The sequence below is a fragment of the Zalophus californianus genome, chromosome 3, assembly GCF_009762305.2.
Source record: "Zalophus californianus isolate mZalCal1 chromosome 3, mZalCal1.pri.v2, whole genome shotgun sequence".
Lineage (NCBI taxonomy): Eukaryota > Metazoa > Chordata > Mammalia > Carnivora > Otariidae > Zalophus > Zalophus californianus.
In genome coordinates, this window is record NC_045597.1 from 63,693,426 (window position 1) to 63,713,464 (window position 20,039).

At 38.9% G+C, this 20,039-nt stretch overlaps 1 protein-coding gene across 1 annotated transcript in view; it reads right to left on the minus strand.

Annotated features, from left to right (window-relative positions):
* Positions 1-20,039, minus strand: part of FREM2 (FRAS1 related extracellular matrix 2) — a 161,331-nt gene that overhangs the window by 63,073 nt on the left and 78,219 nt on the right. Inside the window, exons 4-6 of the mRNA XM_027589614.2 lie at positions 18,425-18,655; positions 5,009-5,134; positions 3,650-3,901 (exon numbers count right to left, since the gene is read on the minus strand). Coding sequence (XP_027445415.1) covers positions 3,650-3,901; positions 5,009-5,134; positions 18,425-18,655 — 609 coding nt within the window. The remainder of the gene's footprint in view (positions 1-3,649; positions 3,902-5,008; positions 5,135-18,424; positions 18,656-20,039) is intronic.

Here is a 20,039-nt window from a genome sequence, read left to right on the forward strand (position 1 = left end):
ATGCAAATAATGGTATTAAAGAAGAAAAAAGATGGTGACCAGGTCTTTCAGCTCAGCACAAATGAATAAAACATATTTCACCCACACACCATACCACAATGTATTTTTCTAGTATTAGAAATGTTTTTCTTCTCTAAAGCAGTCCTACAGTTGAGAAAGCTTTTCTGATGTCAGTAAGCTTCTGAATGGCACTCAACTGAGTTACATTTACCATAGGGCTCACCATACCGCCTCTTAACGAGTCCCAGCGGCTCTTATCTAGAATGGTAATTTGTCCAGGGTGGTTGAGGAAGCCAGCCACTTTAGCTAAAACCCCTGGGGGTTGTTGCACAAAAGCAGAAAATGGATTCAGTTTGAATGTTCCTTAATTAACTTCCACAGACGGACAGCAAAGATTAGTGAAATACTGTTAGCCCCGACTTAATACTCTTCCCAGTGAACAGAGGCCATAACCGTTACTGAAGTACTGAGGACTGAGGACAGTGATGGAGGACGTTTAAAGCCGCAGAAAATGACAGCATTATTCTTATGTCAGTGTGTGTGAAAGTCTCTTCCAAACACAATGAAGGCTTCAGCTGTTTCTTAAAGATTCAATACAGATTTGGCCAGGTGTGTTTCTGCACTTTGAGCCCCTGTTCTATTCTCATACACTGAGAGTGTGCACAGAGAAAACCCTTGGTTCTGGGTGAGATCTTCTGATACTGGGACCTGAAAAGAGTCACTTGTGGTCCAGGTCTTGATCTTCTCCTATGCAGGCACAGAAACAACATCTCTTCACTTCATTGAGGAATAATCTAGCTTTGGAGAATCAATTCACTTTTTAAAATTCCAATTACTCTGAGTTACAAAGTTACAAAGAATTTATTTCTTATTAGTCAGGGAATGGTTGGATATTTGTCATCTAGTGTACCCATTATCACAGAAATAGACATGCAATCAGAGCAAAGAGTGTTGGAAAGTCAGGAGAAATATTTCATCCAGATACGTAACAGGCTTGAACATTTTCCCTACTCCAATTACATGACTTTTAGTGATTGAAAGATTGGTTCTCCTCAGAAACAATACTTTTCCCCTCCCTACCAGTGTGGACCTATATTTATTCTTTTCTAGATTCTATGACAATTGCCTCCCTTCAGTTATGTTATTAGGTGTTACTTATATTTTAATCCCCTTGATGAGTTTCAGGATTCATTATAGCCTAGTGATGAAGCACATCAAATCTGAGTGAAACAGACATAAATTTAGGACATATATCCAACACTTTACATCTGTGTGATCCTAAGCAATTTTCTTAGCCTGAGTCCAGTTTTCCATCGGCCAAGGGTAGGAGAGACCTACCTATTCCTAGAGTGGTTTTGAGATTTAACTGGATAATTCATGTAAAGTTCTTGGTACACGATAAGTGTTCAGAAGGGACAACTGTTTGTATCGGTATTACTGCTCATGCGTGAAATTTGACTTTCTCCCCATTAAACCAGCATTCTTTCCTCTCTCCATGATGAAAGTTCTTCATGGCTAGCAGTATTGTTTTCATTTATAAACTATGTATGTGACAGGCAAAACACACTTATAAGATGTCAACTTCCAAAATGAAAAAAATGTAGGTAAAATTAGTATCCCCATTTTACTGATGGAGTATTAGAGACATGAATAAAATCTGACCAGACAGCTAGTAAGATGTGAAGTATTCCAACAAAGATGATAACAAAGCAAACTCCTCTTACATAAGCTTTGGGTTTCTCGTTCATATCATTTAAAAAAAATAAGTGAAATATTTACATGTTGAAAAAAAATCCCTCAAATAGACTTGTTAAAAATTTTGGACAAGCAAGAAAAATTAAGGTAATGACCTAGCTTGTTGCATGAGAGATAATACCAATTTATAATGCTTTACAGCAGTTAGACACAGAAATGTGTTTGATTCTTAGATTCTTCCTAGCATTTTCTTTACTGGGATTTCATACCCTTACAATGACTACCTTCCTCTTCATCATTTCGCATTGTATCCTTTGCATTCATGGAATGCACTCTGTCCTTTGAAATAAGAGAATTGAATAGAATATGCCCATATTATAAATCATATGAGGGCTACTTTTGCGTGTCCTCTAAAGCAATTATATATTCTCCCATGATTTTATGATTATCAATGGAGATACAAGCAACAATGTCTCTAGTGTACAACTATGTCCGTCCTAATCTCCAGACCCATATCTCCATTCTCCTACTCCATGTCCAGCACTTTGAAACCATGCAGGCTCTTCAAACCAACATGTTCTAAATGAACTCATCGTTTCATCCCTAAACCCATCCTTTCCCTGTTCTCCCTAGCTTGGTGAACTGGACCACTGTTAACTCAACTGCCCTAGCTAGAAGCCCAAACATTATTCTTCAGACTTTCCTGTCCAGTTAATCACTACGTCATGCCCAACGTTGGACATCAGTGGAAGCTGAGTGATTCAATAAAAAACAAAGATTCCAAACCAAAGTGCTTTGCCCTAATGCAGGAAGATTAATGTCTTAAAGTAGCAAATACATACCCTAGAGACATTTTGATTCATGGAAAAAGGGAAAAGACATTTTTGTTTCCATATTTCTCTTAATGATATTTGTGCAAAGAAGTATATGGTAGATGTATTAAGATGACTTTCAACAGCGAAACAGAAAGACCTCTTGTCAAGTGACAGCAATTAAGGTCAGCTATACTATGTTGGGGAGTACATAATGGATGTGGGAGATTCTACTTGGCTGAAGGAAACTAACTCTCTTACTTGAAGAGACTTTCTGGCTTTGAAAGTCAGGCAAACGGTAAGGATAAAGATTAGCCAAATGAAACAAACAGTGTTTTCTGTTGTCTATGTCTTTTGTACTTTTGCATTTATTCTTCTCTTTTCTCAACGCATAAGCTATTTCTTATTTTCCTTTTTTAAGGTTTTATTTTTTTTAAGTAATCTCTACACCCAATGTGGGGCTCTAACTCACAACCCCAAGATCAAGAGTCACATGCTGTTTCGACTGAGCCAGCCTGGTGCCCTATTAGGCACAAACTTATTTCTTGAGCTGGGAAGATTAAGACCCTTCTGCTCCTTTTTCTATTCCAAAAGTGGGATTATTTCATGGTAAATGAGTTTCCCTCAGAAAGAGTGGTCTAGGATAAACCCTCCTCCCTCTTTGCGGCAGGGAGCTGCCTGTTGGATTTCATTTTCCATACATTTATTATCTTTCTAGTTATTTAACAGTCTTGTCGCATGGGTTTCTTTGTTAAACAAGTTCAAATACTGAGATTAACATTGCAAAATATAAGCTTTTAAAAGCAAGACAAAACAAACAAAAAGGAAATACATTGATTACAATTGCTTCAATTCTTCTTCATGAAATTGGAAGAGTTTAATCATTTAATGGTAAATGGCATTGTAAAAGAAAACTGTACAGAGAAAAAAAATACCTAAGTGTGACTTTTGCCTTTTAAAAATATTAAATCAAGAAAGACAAATTGATGCAGCCAACTTGGAAACTTAATCACACTATAAAACCAAACATAAAAAAACATGCATGCTATAATTTTTTTACACTCTCATTTGTCTGTCACAGTTTGTGCCTGATGTTGGTCTGCCTGGTAGGAGGAATAATTTTCAATTAAATTAGTACTTACCATCATCTTTGTCAGGGACGATCTTAACCTGAGCCCCTGGGAACTCTGATCCAATCCTCCCACCCATGGGCATGCTCAGAAGGACATGGAATGTTTCCTCCTCTTCATACAAGGAGTCATCAATAACAATGATGCGACACATTTTCTCGCGCTCATCTTTGTCAAAGCGGATGACACTGGTGTGGTCCTCGGGCCTGGATATGTAATCTGAATAGGACAGCACTGATGTGGGCACAGTTCCGCCTGCCGTGCCTGGGGACAGAGAATCCGAATGGTGTTTATGTAGAACATGTTACAAGGGTGTTTCCAGAAATAATTATTTTCATATGCAACATCTTCGTGGTCAATTTGTATATCTGAACCTCCCTGGAAATTGCAATAGTGCCTACATACCGTTTTAGCATCATGAGTCCCCTTCGCAGTGGTCTCAAACATACAAAGAATATTACATTTCAAGTGTTTTCTTCTCTACTTCCTGCCACTGGTCTTTCAGAAGAACACAACATTACAAAATAATAGCTCCTACTATTCCAATGCTTACTGGGTGCAGGCAAAGTGCCAAGTGCTTTACATGCATTACCTGCTTAATCCTCTCAACACTCTATTGGGGGTTACACATTGGAGACTTACAGAGGTTAAACCACTTGCTCTGGGACCCAGAGCCCAAGGCGGACCCTGAAGGCTGTGTTTTAGACCACAATTCTTTATCGCCTTTCAACTCATATAAATACATTAATGGGAAATTTTCACTAATGTCTGCTCAGATATCAACTGCCTATATGACATTCTCTTTTACATTCTTAGAAAGTCTACCTGTTTCTTAGAAAGATACTTAGCATATTAATGAATATTATGTATTAATTTTAATTTTGTATTACATAAAATCACCTTTCAGAGGAGGATTACCTAATGCGTAAAAGAAATATTTTGAAATTCAGAGTTTTAAACTACTTTGAAATTAGTTTCTTTTCCTTGGGTATGTATTTTTTTGTCCCCCCCACCCCCCCTTTTAAAAAAGAACCCTCTTCTACGTGATTGTGTTTGGGTGGGGGAAGGGGACTTCAATTTCTTGCACTCCAAACAGCTTTGAGTATTAGAGTAAGTAACCACACGAATCACATATGTTTTGATAAGTAACAGCAGTGCTTCCAGGCCCTCTTATCTCTAGTAATTGCTTTTTTTCTCCCCAGAGGTGTAATAGTGAAAGAAGACTTCTGGATAAATGCTTTTTTGTACTTTATGAAAACTGTAATAATAAAGCATATCCCTCAAGGCATAATGTTACGGTTCCAACATGTCAAAGAGGCTTACATATACATCTTTGGGGGGACAGTTCAGTTCTTTGGTAAATCGAGCTACCTTGTTGTGTATAACAGACCACCATCAGCTCCTGGCTCACGTCTCCACTTCTCCTGACGGGAATGAACAGCTCACCGACATCTTCTTCAACAGAGTATTCAGACTGGGGAATAAATACAGTTGACTCTAAGGAGAAAACACAATCGCAGCTACTATTATTTTTGTCTGAGCTTCTAACAATCCTAGGCAAATTAAAATTGCTCTAGCGATCAACATTTTCCCCCTTGCATATTCTTTTAGAATAACACAACGTGAGGGGAAAGAGAAGAGGGGAGCAATCATAGGTATAAAGCGTGCAGGTTCTGGGCCAGTGAATTCTTAACCTGGAGATAAAGCCCAACATTGCTTTTATCTCTAGTAATTGGTTTTTTTCCTCAATCAGTGCAGCTGACATACTTCCTTTAAATGCAACTTTGTTCTCTTGACACAGGTCACCACCTTCCAGTGGCGTAGTCGAATTTTAGAGGCAGAAGAGATGTCAAAGTCACCTTGTACTTTACAGATGAAGAAACTCAGGTGCAGAGAGTTGAACTTATTTGCCAAGGCCTCTTACTGGTTGAGTCAAAATGAAAATTCAGATCTTGTAAAATCTGCTCAAATTTACCTCAGATGTATTCCTTTTGAATGATTAATGCTTAAAAACATAATAACGCATTGTTCAATACTTGAATTTTTTTGTTTGTTTGCTTCTTTTTTAAATCGCAGCTCCTTTAGAATTCATGAATCTATTGGTTAGCTATAAGGAACATACCTGTGGTTTCCTTCCTCCCCTCGAGAAATAACAATAACACACAGTATACAACATTATATTTATAGAATAAGTCTCAGTGATTCATTTTTAAGGTAGTTGAAAGGCATGCTAAGTAATAAAAATGGCATAATTAAATTGGTGAAAAATATAGTTCAATGTAAAAGTAGGTTGAATTCAGGAAAACATTTAGTTCAGTAAGTTGACATGATAACCCCCAAACAGATACTTTGGCGACTGGGAGTCTGTTTCACTGGAGTCTCGCATATGCATAGAAAATGCTTCATGGGGCGCCTGGGTGGCTCAGTTGGTTGGGCGGCTGCCTTCGGCTCTGGTCATGATCCTGGAGCCCCGGGATCGAGTCCCGCGTCGGGCTCCCTGCTCGGCAGGGAGTCTGCTTCTCCCTCTGACCCTCCTCCCTCTCATGCTCTCTATCATTCTCTCTCTCTCAATAAATAATAAAAATCTTTAAAAAAAAAAAGAAGAAAATGCTTCATGGTTATTTTTCAAACAGTAAGCCACCCTGCTTTTGATGATTATAAAAGACCGTTGGAATAAGACATAGGCGCTCGGGGTCCATGTCCCATCCACTCCACCCTGCCCTGTGCCCCAGGAGCTGATGAATGTGAACCACATCAGAGGTTTCCCTTGTGCTCTGGCTTCCCGATGGGTCAGCCAAAGGGGAGCACAGGCAGGACATGGAGGTGAGGAACAGAATGAGGTCTGCACCATTCATTCCCCTGGCTGCTTCCGGGTTCAGGGCTGGCTGCACCCCTTCCCCCAAGTAACAGTCATGGTGCCCACTGGACTCCCTAGCTTACTCTCTGGGCTCAGCTAACTTCTCCTTCCCTTGCCCTCAGGCCTAGAGGTGGTAAGGGTGCCTACTCTTACTAGCCTTTATCATGCCTGGTGGTCTCCCAGTCTTTGCCCTCAACTTTGTAAATAGTCATACTATTACATTCTTTTTAAATTACTTAAATTAATTTAAATTTAAATTATTACATTTAAAATATTGAGTATGTCATTTGTTTTCTTCTGAGATTCTGACTGATATATCAATGCAAAAAATGGTACCGTTAAAAAAAGGTGGTTATAAGATTTTATAACTAATTATTCATTTATCAAACATTGATTGGGTGACTTGTACTTGCCAGACACTCCTACTAGGCAGAGGGGATATGGAAGTAAACAAAATCCCTGGTCTTAGGGAGTTTTCAGTCTAGTTGGGGGTGGGGGAGAAGAATAAAACAAACCAATACACAAGAATAGACGTCAGGAAGTAACAAGTTATATGAAGAGAACAGAGTGCGCTGAAGGGGGCAGGGAGGGCTAGGGCAGGGTATGTGCCACAGTGGGCCTGTGTTATATAGCAATGTATCTCTGATAGAGTCACATTTGAGCTGAGATTGCAAGGTGGTAACCAGATGCCCTCTGTGAATAACTTACAGAAGGGAATTCCAGGCAAAGGAATGAACAGGCGAAAAGGGCCTCAGGCCAAGTCGTGCCAGGTGTGTATAAGGAATGGCCAGGAGGCCAATGTGGCTTCAGTAAACTGAGTAAGGAAGAGAGGGCAAGACATGGGACCAGAGAAGCAGCGATTGGGTGGGTGGTGGGAAGATCAGGTGACGCTTTCAAGATCACTGGGAGTACTTTGGGTTTAAGTCAGAGTAAAATACTGTGTAAATAATCGAAGATTACCCAATGGGATGAAAACACAGTGGCTATTCAAAGTTCCACATAGCAAAGGAGTCAGTCACCATCACTTGTCTTTGGCAGAGCCTCAAAGGCAGGCTGACGAGTTGGAGGAGATGGAAAGCTTTATAGGAGAAGAAAAGGAAGGCTGCAGCTGTGCCCTGACTAGAGGCTGTTGGTACAGGGAAGCTGTGGGCAGGCTGACTAGAAGTGGGGCATCCCATCTGACTAGTTATGGGAGCACATCTGGTTTCTCTGGTGGGTCTTAAATTGAAAATGAGGAGAAAAATTAGGGAAGCTGTCAGTTATTGATTAAATTTTGACCCCCTGAGGCTGATTGCTTCAGAGGCTGTGGTGTCGCTTCCCAGTTGCTGTCTGTTGTGGGTCTGAGTTGTATTTTAATATGTGGTCTGTCTGTTGCTTGTGTGTATGTCCATCCACCTCTCAATAGAAAAGCATGAAAGGCTTTGAATATGGGGGTGCTGTAACCTGACATATTTTAAGAACATTAAATATCCAAACTGAGATGTAAAATTAGCCAGTTGGGCATATAATCCTGGATTTCAGTGGACAGGGCCAGATGGGAGAGATAAAAGTGGGAGTTACCGGCACGCTGGCGTGTGTGAAGTCAGAGTCAGGATGAAATCATTTAGGGAGGGATTGTAGACAAACAAGACAATGGAGCCAGGGACTAGCCCGCAGGGCATTTAGAGGTCAGGGAGATAAAGGAAGACTGAGCAAAGGAGGCTGAGTGGGGTCCCAGTGATGAGAACAACCAAGGGAGTGTGGATACTGGAGGCCAAGTGCAAAAAGTGTTTTAAGAAGAAGGGACCGATGAAATGTTTCAAGTGCTGCTGACAAGTCAAGAAAGTCGAGAATAGGTCATTTGGGCAAAGGGAAGTCACTGGTTATCTTTACAAGAACTGTTTCAGTGGAGTCAGGGGACAAAAGCCTGAAGGAATGAATGGGAGGAGAGACACTGGAAGACAAAAGGCATAGACATTTCAAAAAGTTTGCTGTCAATGGAGTGACATCTAGAGAAATACCTTGTTGATTTTTAAGATGAGTCTTTGTAAGGGCAAAATTACGCCTATTATGAAGTAGGATTTTACCAAACATAAAATTTCAACACAGAAATTATCATAACATTTCATTAGAAAAAATACACAAAGTGCCATGGAATATTCAAGTCAAGTATTCAATGAGTTCCAATGAGTTTCTTTATTAACTAATGGAAATTAAGTCCAGTATCACTTAGGTTTTGGCAGTCCTCAGGTCATTTACTCCAACAGCATTAGTATATATATTACACAAAGTTTTGTTTCTTTATTAAAGTTTGCTGTGGACTGAACGTGTCCCTCAAAATTTATACATGGAAGCCCTAACCCTCAGAGTGATGATATTTGGAGGTGGGGACTGTTGGGAAGAAATTAGGTTTAGATGAGGTCATGGGGGTGGGGTCCTCATTTTGGGATTAGTATCCTTAAAAGAATAGGGGCTCTCTCTCTCTTTCTCTCAGTCTCTCCACACACAGGCACCAAAGAAAAGCCATGTGAGCATATTAGCAAGAAGGCAGCAGACCGCAAGCCTGAATCTGCCGGCACCTTGATCTTGACTTCCAGCCTCCAGAACAATGAGAAATAAATGTCTGTTGCTTATACCACCCAGTATGTTATATTTTGCTATAGCAGTCTGAGCTAAGACTGAGTTGATCATATGTAATACTTATTCTGTACTTCTAATCTATACTGGCCAACTTTTAAAAATAAGTTATTCATAAAAGTCCCAAGTATGGCATTGTAACTGCATACCTTGAGTTCCTCCTACATGCTATGGCCCATGCAGGTTTGATTAAACAAGCCAGCACTGGTTGCTAGAGCCAGGATCTTTGAAGTATGAATAAAGATGAAAGTTAGGTGTCCAGAGCTTACCCTTAGCTCTGGAACCCACTCCTACACTTGGTCTGACAGAGGGTGAAGAGGTCCAGCACCACGTTTAGGTCTTCTGCTGACCAAACTTTGGGCAGAAATGGATGGTTTATGGGAGAAACGGGAAAAGGAGAGAGGAAGAAAAGCTTCCCTGGTAGATTTTTCTAGTTAACATCATTTTTCAACTTCACTTCATATTTATAGTAGATGCTCACAAGCTGACTGCCTCAAGCAAGCACAGCTTTTTAAGTGTAAAACCCCCCAGCGTGGCATCCTTAAAAATTATTAGCTAATACCAAAAAAATATTACCTAATACATATGGGGTTCTTACTGTTTGTGAAGACTTATTCTAAACCCCTCACATGTATCGGCTGGTTTTATACTGGCAACAAAGCTTTCATGTAAGAACTATTATGCCTGTCATTTTACCTCCGAGGACACGAGGCACACAGAGGTTACGGAACCAGTGGAAGGTTAGGCTGGTAGTGGCAATGCCCGTATTTGAACCCAAGAAGCCCATCTCGAAGACCAAGCCCATGACTGCTATCGTCTACTTCTAAAGGAAGAACATTCAGGGTAGCAGGCATCAGCACTCACACCAGAGACACACAGAAGGCTCAACTGAGATTATAAAAGACATAATTACTGCAAAAACAGAGCCGGCAGGGACCGCAGAGGCAGAACAAAGGAAGCTAAAAACAAGTATTTTGAGAATTCCTTTACAGATCCAACGTATTCATAGAATTCTATATATAAACTTATACATATAAAAGTATGAAAGTATTACATAAGGTATAAAATCTGTATGATATTCATATTAATCAAGTTATAGAAGTATTATGTGTTACATGTACAAATACATAATAATAGGTGTATGAATATAATACCTGCATTATGTAATATAACAGCATATCATATGTCAGATCCCAATGAGCCCATTAAGTGGAAGCTACAGTAGCCTCTGAGAAGGGGTTCATTGAGAGGCAAAACCAGGGTGGTTTTATACAAATAGTAAACCCTCTGCTAAGTAAACAGAGACACACACACAAAAATGACTTCAGGGTCAATCTCTCCAAACTTAACACTGGCTTTCCCAAGGGGTAGTCCTACAAGGGACTTTTCCTTCTTTAAATCTCTCAGAATTCCTGATGATGAACATGTGTTACTTTTAGATTTTCGGATTGGTTTCATTATTCTGTATTTTGAAAGATAAAGCCGAATAAAGTGAGTGCATTCTTTGTTAGTCAATGCAACTATACTGTAATGAGTGCTTTGGTCTGCAACTGCAGGTTTTATTTTTAGGTTTGACTGGGCTGTCACTTAGGCAAAAAAAAATGACTTCTGTTCTCAGAAATAAAGTAGTTGTAGTTATATTTGAAAGATAATGTTCATGCTGCCCTTTTCTCAATTATCCCAAACAGATTAAAAAAAACAAAACAGATTCTACTAAAAACATGATAGAACAAAATATCTTCTAAAAATCTTTGTTATAATGGAACAGAGAAAGAAAATGCAGTGCATGGAGAAAGGCACTGAGTGTTCATCTTTGGAAAGTTTGGCACATTGAAAAACCAACCCCAAAGATATTCTGGGACCTCCTCGGGCTACCATGGTGCCCTTAGACTGGTCAACAAGTGGTACCGAGTATGGAGTCTGTCCCTGATGTGTTTAAACTTGGACAGCTCTCTTAATTTCCATGGTCTGTTTTTTTGTATCCCGAAACAGACATAGTGATTAATATAGGCTACTTTCACAGGGACTCAAAAGAGACACAAATGAGAATAATGAAAACATCTAAATCACATGATAGTAAGTATCACATGTTCACATCAGGATGCCATGAGATCCAAAAATCATCCTTTAGCACTATGCAGATGTGGGTTAAGAGTGAATCTTAAGGTAATCTTTGTTCCTATCATTAAATGTTTTCATTTTGTGAAGGCAGAAACTTTCACACAGTTTTACACCACGAAGATGGTTTTATTTTGCACCACCTTTTTTCATATCTACCTTTTGGTGCCAGAAATGTACAGATATGTGCTGTTACTTGAACAAGTATTTAGAATTGTCTGTCTCTCTTAAGACAATGACTTGTGCTTTACAGTAACAGAATTCAAAAAGACAAAAAGCTTTCCATTCTCAGAAAAAAAATAAATAAATAAAAAGAGAAGAAAAAAAGAAAAAAGTTTCCACACTCACCGAAATTGAATTTTTGCATGCTTATCATTTTGGTGTGATAAGCTGCAGGGAACTACCATTTCACTAATTCTGGATCTTCAATTTTGGCACACTCATCGGCTAGCCAGTGATCCCCCATGTCAACACTGACAATGGTAGAAAATTTTAAAAGTAATAACTAGTGTTTGTGTTTCATGTAATAGCCTATGTCATCTGAATTCTACCGCATGAAATGGGTTTGGTTCACTCAGCACACAAAAATTTTCCTTTCTTTGTATCCAATAAGATTAGGGTTCTTGAGGTATAATTTCTACTTTCCTGTAGAATGGTATGTTTATTCTCTACTATATATTATAGAGAATTAACCTAATCTGATCATACAAAAAATGATTACAGAGATCAAATATTTAACTCACTAGGTACATGGTCAATTTTGATATCATAAAGGTATCAGAAGAGCCCCTTTCAATCAGAAGTTTGCAGACACTTCAAGTGTACATACTAAATAATTGCATAAAATACTTACAGCCTCTAGACATCTATATGCTAGGTATCCATACTCAAATACCTATATTTGAGGTCATGTTCTCTTAATAAAGTATACATAAAACTCAATTTACCCCGGTTAGAAATTATTCAAGGTAAAAAAAGGAATGGGATCTTAATATAAAATAGGCTTTAGCTCTTACCTATTTTCCTCTTAACAGAAATAAAAATGTTTAATATTAATTAATATCTATATACTACTAAGAGTGAGAAAAGATGGTGTTATGTTTGACAGTTAGGGAACCTAATATATAGGAAATTAAGAATCTTCTTCCAGGTTAAGAGACCTCTCTGGGTGCTGATTGTTCCTTTATCACAGCACACAGCATTCTGTATTGTTAGCTGTGATCGTTTGGTGGAAATCACCTAAAGATACACTTTCAGAGTTAGTGTGCCTTCTTCAGTGTAGCTCCCTCATCTCCAGCTCTCAGCAGAATTCCTGGCATATAGTGAATGTTCAATAAACAGCTGTTGAACATAGATGCATTGTGCAAGAGCTGGAGTAGTCTTGATCATCTTCCTGGAACCCTTGTTTTGTTCACCTATACTAATATATTTTTTGGCTTGATAAATAAAGGGAAAATTTAATAGAAGAAGAAGAGAAGGAATCCCTTTATTCCTGGTTTTGTTTGTTTTTTCATATACAAGAATAGGTGAAACAATGTTGCCATTGGCAAAGTGTGCCATTTAATTATGATTCTGGATATTATTTATTTTCAGTCATGTGGAATGACAGAAGATTGTAAAACTCAGGGAAAAGAGAAAGGCTTCATAGGGGAAAAAAATCTCTCTCTATATTCAGACACTGGCTCCGGCACTTATTAGCAGAGAACTTTGGGGAAATAAATTCTTTGAGTCTCAGAGATCTCATTTGGAAATTAACATATAAATCACAGGTTTCGATGAGATATGATTGTGAGGCTCCTAACACAGTGTCACGCTCACAGAGGATACTCAAATATGGTAGAGCTTGCTATTATGATTACTCTCTTACCCTTGGCCTATGGAATAATCCTTTTGGACTTCTCTGGGTTGGGTTAAAAAAGAGGGCAGGAGGAGTAACAGTGACCTGAAATTTCCTCGAAGCCCTTCTTGTCTTCCGGCAATCTGCTGTCTGCTCTTGATTCAGTCCAGCCTAGCTGCAGAGGATCTTTCCGCGAAAGCTAATTGTTACCACTCAGTGGGACCCCACAGAGGAGTGCCCATCCTCTCAGAGAAAGTGTTATTTTACCCATCTCTGCCAATACTAAAGACAACCAAATACAACAGCTTCCAAGTGGTCGATTTAGGCAGAGATTTAAGGTTGGCTCTATTTCTCAGGTTCCCCATCCAGAAAATGAGTTATACGCTTCACGCACTTTAAAAACCACTCCCAACTGGAATGTTCTACGTGCATTTGTAAAGGATGGAGATTGTGGAATCAGCTGAAACAAGGGAGGATAACAGTGATAGAGAATAAAGCAGTGAGGTAAAAATCATGACACCAAGAGTAGATTTTCCATGGGAGTGCCTCCAAGGCCACAAGCAGTTGGGGCAAAGATGGTGTGACAAAGAGAGGTTAACAGCTCTGCTTAGCTGTCTGTATTCTTCCTATTCTAATTTTCCTCTTTGTACCACAGATTTCAATGTGTGAGGAAATTGAATTTATTGATGTACCCAGTAAATGACTAAACCCATTTGTCTGGGAAGCTATTGATATCCACAGTCATGGCAGAATGGTGTGTCCTTCTGTGCTCCCATTGAGCTTTGTTGAGTAGAAGGAAAAGCCCTTTTCAGTCCTCCATTTTATTTTTTTTAGAGATTATTTATTTATTTAACAGAGAGAGACAGAGTGAGAGAGGGAACACAAGCAGGGGGAGTGGGAGAGGGAGAAGCAGGCTTCCCTGCAGAGCAGGGAGCCCGATGCGGGGCTCGATCCCAGGACCCTGAGATCATGACCTGAGCCGAACGCAGACGCTTAACGACTGAGCCACCCAGGCGCCCCTCAGGCCTCCATTTTAATGCAACAAACTATGTCTGTTCTCAACAAAATGTGGGCTTCTGAAGTCCCATTTGACAGTTGAGCTGTGCCTGAGTGGCCCCTCTCTGAGTGGCAGGGAAGGTACCAGCATGACAGCGAGATCTGCATGTGGCCAGCAGATTAGCTCCCTTCTATGCATGGCCACCCCAGGGGATCCAGGGATGAGAACTGGGGTACACTTGTTATCATTGGTGTCTGCCCTTTGAAGCAGGCTGCCTTCCTGCACAGAAGATGCACGAAGACAGAGTGACTGGATCCACTCTTTAGAATAGAGTCAATCTATTCGCAGCCAGGTCACAACATCGGGAGGCAGGAGCAATATTACAGAACATCCATATGGGCATTGCATAGTACCTGAGGTGAAACAAATAAGCACCTAAATGTATGTATTATCTCTGCAGTGGATATAGATACTCACGTATTGAATAAAACGAATAGTCATTTAAAATCTTTAATCACAACTATGTAACTTAAAAAATATAAATGGATACAGTATTATAAGAGTATAATTATGAAAATGTGAGAATTTAGGATGTATATATGTATACATTCATATATACGTGTGTGTGTGTGTAAAGTTTATGTTAGTAAGTTGTTTGTTTTGTTTTGTCATAAAACATGTGAAGAGTATTCTAAAATTTGTCAAATGTGGGGATACCCGGGTGGCTCAGTCGGTTAAGCCTCTGCCTTAGGCTCAGGTCATGATCCCAGAGTCCCAGGATCAAGCCCCGCATCGGGCTCCCTGCTCCGCGGGGAGTCTGCTTCTCCCTCTGTCCTTCACCCACTCATGCTCTCTCTCTCTCACTCTCGCTCTCTCTCAAATAAATAAAATCTTTTAAAAAAAAGAATAAATAAAAAAATAAAATTTGTCACATGTGAAATTGAGAGCATTCTATAAACAACAAGTAAAATGCCTAAAATGGTATATATGTCTACACCATAGGGAGGTAAAAGACAGTGAGTGAAGGAACGTATATAATGTGTTAAGTACATTGTCTGCCAATTGTGTTTGATGAATTTCCAATATCGTTAGCAGTAGCAGTTATGGATAAGTAAAGAAATGGGAAAAGTATGTATTTGCATGTGCTTATATAAACTAGCTAATAAGTGATGACCATTTCCAGACTAAAGTGAAGCAGAGTTGGATATTTCCTCTTCTTAGTCCCATAACACTGCACATACTTTGTTGTACCACATCACATTCTATTGCGATCATTTACTTATAGGGCTCTCCTTCCCATTAGACCATATGAGCTTTGATAGAAAGAACTATATCCTATTATCTTTGCATCCCTAACACATAGTGATACCCAGCACAAGTATGAGCTGGATACATTTTTAATGCATGCAAAATAAAATCTCATTATCATGTCCTAGAAGTAATAAGCAGAGGGGGGGTTTACAGGCATAATGGTTCCTAAGGTTAGCCAATTTATATGTGAAGAGTTACAAGACAGTGTAGAAAAAAACAATTAATTTTGAAATGGTAGGGAAAGTGACCCTTTATGGGGCGGAGAAGGATTCTTTAATCTCTTAAAATGAAATCTAACAATATTATTTGTGATATTAGAAATAACACTCGGGCGCCTGGGTGGCTCAGATGGTTGAGCGTCTGCCTTCAGCTCAGGTCATGATCCCAGGGTCCTGGGATTGAGTCCCACATCGGGCTCCCTGCTCCTTGGGAGCCTGCTTCTCCCTCTGCTTCTCTCTCTCTCTCTCTCTGTCTCTCATGAATAAATAAATAAAATCTTTAAAAAAAAAAAAGAAATAACACTCATATTGTGCTTTGTTTTATAGAACTCTTTCATAAGAATGATGCAATATGAGAATCATTAATTTTTCTTATTTTGCACATTAGGAAACCAAGTCTTAATAAAACCTGTTTGATTTGATTAAGGTCATAAAACTAGAAATGGCGGAATTGGTAATCAAACTCAGATCTTGTAACTTTTAAGACCAATGGTCTCCAACAAGATGTGGAATATATCAAGCATTATGGGACACTTATCAGTTATCCTAGGGATGATCATGGCCTAGAATGACTAGGGCTGAACTTCATCTAGAAAATTCCATAACAACTTAGATGACCATTAAATGAAATGAAATTATGGCAAAGTTGTGTGTGTGTGTTGTGTGTATGCATTTTTTTATTTTTTATTTTTTTATTATTTTTTTTTATTGAGAGAGAGAGAATGGTAGAGAGAGAGCATGAGAGGGAAGAAGGTCAGAGGGAGAAGCAGACTCCCTGCTGAGCAGGAAGCCCGATGCGGGACTCGATCCCAGGACTCCAGGATCATGACCAGAGCCGAAGGCAGTCGCTTAACCAACTGAGCCACCCAGGCACCCTGTATGCATTTTTTTTTAAAGATTTTTATTTATTTATTTGAAAGAGTGAGTGAGAGTGAGAGCACAAGTAGGGGGAGGAGCAGAGGGAAAGGGAGAAGGTTCCCGCAGAGCAGGGAGCCTGATGTGGGGCTGGATCCCAGGACCCTGGGATCATGACCTGAGCGGAAGGCAGACACTTAACCAACTGAGCCACCCAGGCCGCCCCTTTATTTTGTTTTTAATATTCCTCTTATCAGACCTCTTAAGGGTATAGAGTGTTACTCTGAGCTTATAAATAGGAAGGCTCAAATGAGTTTAAGTGTCTTTTTTTTTTTTAAGATTTATTTATTTATTTATTTGCAAAAGAGAGAAAGAGAGAGAGAGATTGGGAGGAGAAGCAGAGGGAGAGAATTTTCAAGCAGACTCCTGGCTGAGCTCAGAGCCAGACATGGGGCTTGATCTCAAGACCCATGAGATCATGACCCGAGCTGAAACCAAGAGTCTGATGCTCAACTGAATGAGCCACCCGGGCACCCCATGATTTTTAGTGTCTTATTTCTTAAAGTAAATTATGGCAATTATACCAATTGGCAAATAAAATATCAAGAAATGGCTTCTGGGGTCCCTGGCTGACTCAATTGGTAGAGCATATGACTCTTGATTTCAGGGTCATGAGTTCAAGCCCCACATTGGGCTTAGAGCTTACTTAAGAAAGAAAAAAGTAAAGAAAGAAAGAGAGAAAGAAAGAGAGAAAGAAAGAAAGAAATGGCTTCAAACAAACTAACTGATGGTCCAGTTTATATGTATTAAAGTTGCCACAGCCTTGTTCAAAAGAGAGCTTTGTTATGCTAGCACTTACCCAAAACTCAGGACTAGAAGAAAATTTAGTTATTTATTCCTAGATAGTGCCGATAAAACTAAATGTAATTAAATGCCACTGTTCTTTAAAAGAATTATAAACATAACTGAACTCCATATTTAACTAAAATAGAGATGTTAGTTAAACAAACAGACCCAGAGCCCTGGTTCTCTTATGCGTTCTAATTATGTTCAGTCTTGTAACCCAGAGATTTCCACATGTCTCCATTTCATGTACTCTGTAGATTGTATCTTCACAGAAAATTTAAGAGTTTTCTGACTGACAAAATAAAGTAGGCTGGCAGTTGAAAAGAAAGTCACGTCTGGCTTCTGACAGGATTTCAGCATTAGAAGAGTCTCTCCCACCTTTGTATAAATGCCAGGCCTCAAAAAGCCATTCAACCTCTCTCTCTCTCTCTCTTTTTTCCTGACTGCACTGAGACAAGCCAGCACTATAAAGGTATGGCAGGGGAGGGAATGGGTCAAATTACACACAATTGCAGTGAGACTCCCTTTTACCAACATCAGCCAAAGGTGTGCACTAACAACAAAGCATCACCTAATAGGAGTTAAGAGCAATGATTCAAGACACGAGTCACTGAAGAGCAAGGTTAGGTTGGGTGGGTTTTACATAACGAATGTGGAAGCATATGGGCCAAATGCCAATTTTTGGCTCATAAATATATGCAGGAAACTTGAACAATGAAGTGTACCATGGGGAGCAAATTAATCCAAAAGTGGCCTAATTCTTAAACTATTTGTGTAAAGAAATTTTATAAAGACACTTAAAAGACTTTAAGAAATAATGAATTAATTCAAGAAAAAGGAGATGAACAATATTGTTTCTAAAGGATGGAATTATAGTAAGAGAAAGAACATGTTGATAATCATATGTGCATTTGTAATTCATTTACTTGGAACAATACAGCTTCCCTTATTAATGAATTTATTAGTTTTTGGTTTCCCTCTCCCATCAGCATATCTGAGAATACTGAACCATGAGTCTAGAACATTCCCCCCATAGAAAGTCCAAAAATTGAATGTAAAACTTCCTTTATAAGGTATTTTGTCATTAAAAACCCAATAGCAACAATATAAACAAGTTGATGATAGCTCTTACCATCTCCTGGGTCAACAATCTCCACCGTGGTCACTGCAGGGAATTCCAGAGCAGCCAGCACGGGCTCTGAGAGAACCACCTGGAAGGTCTCCGACTGTTCGTGCTCCCCATCACTCATGATCCGCACTCTCCAGGTGGCCCTGATCTGGCCTGGGTTGAACTGCACTTGTTTCTGTGCTTTGCCCTTGAAGTCTTTGTCTTTTTCTGCAGTCCCATCTCTTGTGCCAATACCTTCACAAAAACATGGTATCATTTTCTTAGTTTCACTTTCAATTGGATTATTAAGGTTTTTCTTGTTGTTAACTTTTTGTGTGTTACTTCATCCTGCATGTTACTAGATCCAGGTTTGATTCCACAAAATGGACGGTTGGGTATGGGTCCCACAGTGAAAGTGTTCTCCTGTAGGTGTTGGTTGGTTCATGATTCTGTTCTATTCTGACCTCATGATGGTTTTCCTGTATATTCCTTGAGCTATGTTTGTGTTAGATGGAACCTCTTATAAAGCAAGACCCAGTAAATTGATATTCATGTTGTGAATATTCTTAACTCCTACAAATTCATTCAGTCTAAAAACTCTTCACATTTGCTTCTGCATGTATTATATTGCACATGTTATATGATAAAAACATAAAAAAGTTCTCTAACTAGAAAATATAAACCAAAAAAAAATTCGTGAGTCAAGAATTCTTTGATAATCAAAGTTGTAAATGGTCAAGCATAATAAAGAATTACAATGTTCTCTACACATTTACTAGAATGAGGACCCTTAAAAGAATCTAATTCAGTGATTGTCAACAGGACCACATCCAGGTTTTTTCTGGTGGAATACTTCAGAATTCCATGAAACCATATGAACAGAACTGGAGAGCTAAATATATAAGGTTATTATGAGCAGTATGTTTGGCTTACTCTGATGGTTCACTCAAGGTCAACTGCAGTGAGCTGAGGAGGTTGAAGGATCTCTTGAGTCTTTCACTACATTACAAGAGGATCTTTACCATTACTATACCATGTACTCAAATCATAGATTATCTATAAATAGTCAACAGTCAACAAATCCAATGTCATAGAAAAATTATAAAATTGCAGTAGTGCTCATACCAGTATATATCCTTAAGTACTGAATCAGAACCTCTTAGTGAGTTAATAGAATAATTTTCAAATATATTTCTTTAAACATTGGCATTTTGAGAGAACTTGGTAGGAAAGACAGACTTAAAAAGGGAAAAATAAAATCTTGTGACTATTAGAATTAAAAGTCTGAAAAATAAAGTCTTTGTAACATTTCTTATTTAATTGAAACAATTTTCTTCTTAGAGAGTGGTGCTTATGTAAGATTAATGTGACTATTTCTTCATCTGAATACATTACTGTTAGTCTCATCTTAAAATGAAGATGAAAATATTTCATTAAAATATTTTTGTTTTATAGATCTCAGAAAAAATATAAATATTGCATTTTTTTCAATAGTAGGTAAAACATCTCTTTAATGTCAGGAGGAAAAAGGGTACAGAACTAGGAATCCCAGCACTACATATTTTGTTGAATGTTGCAGACTTCCTGTTGGCTCTCTGGTTCCTAGGACACACAGACAGGTTGTCAACACCTCTTGGGT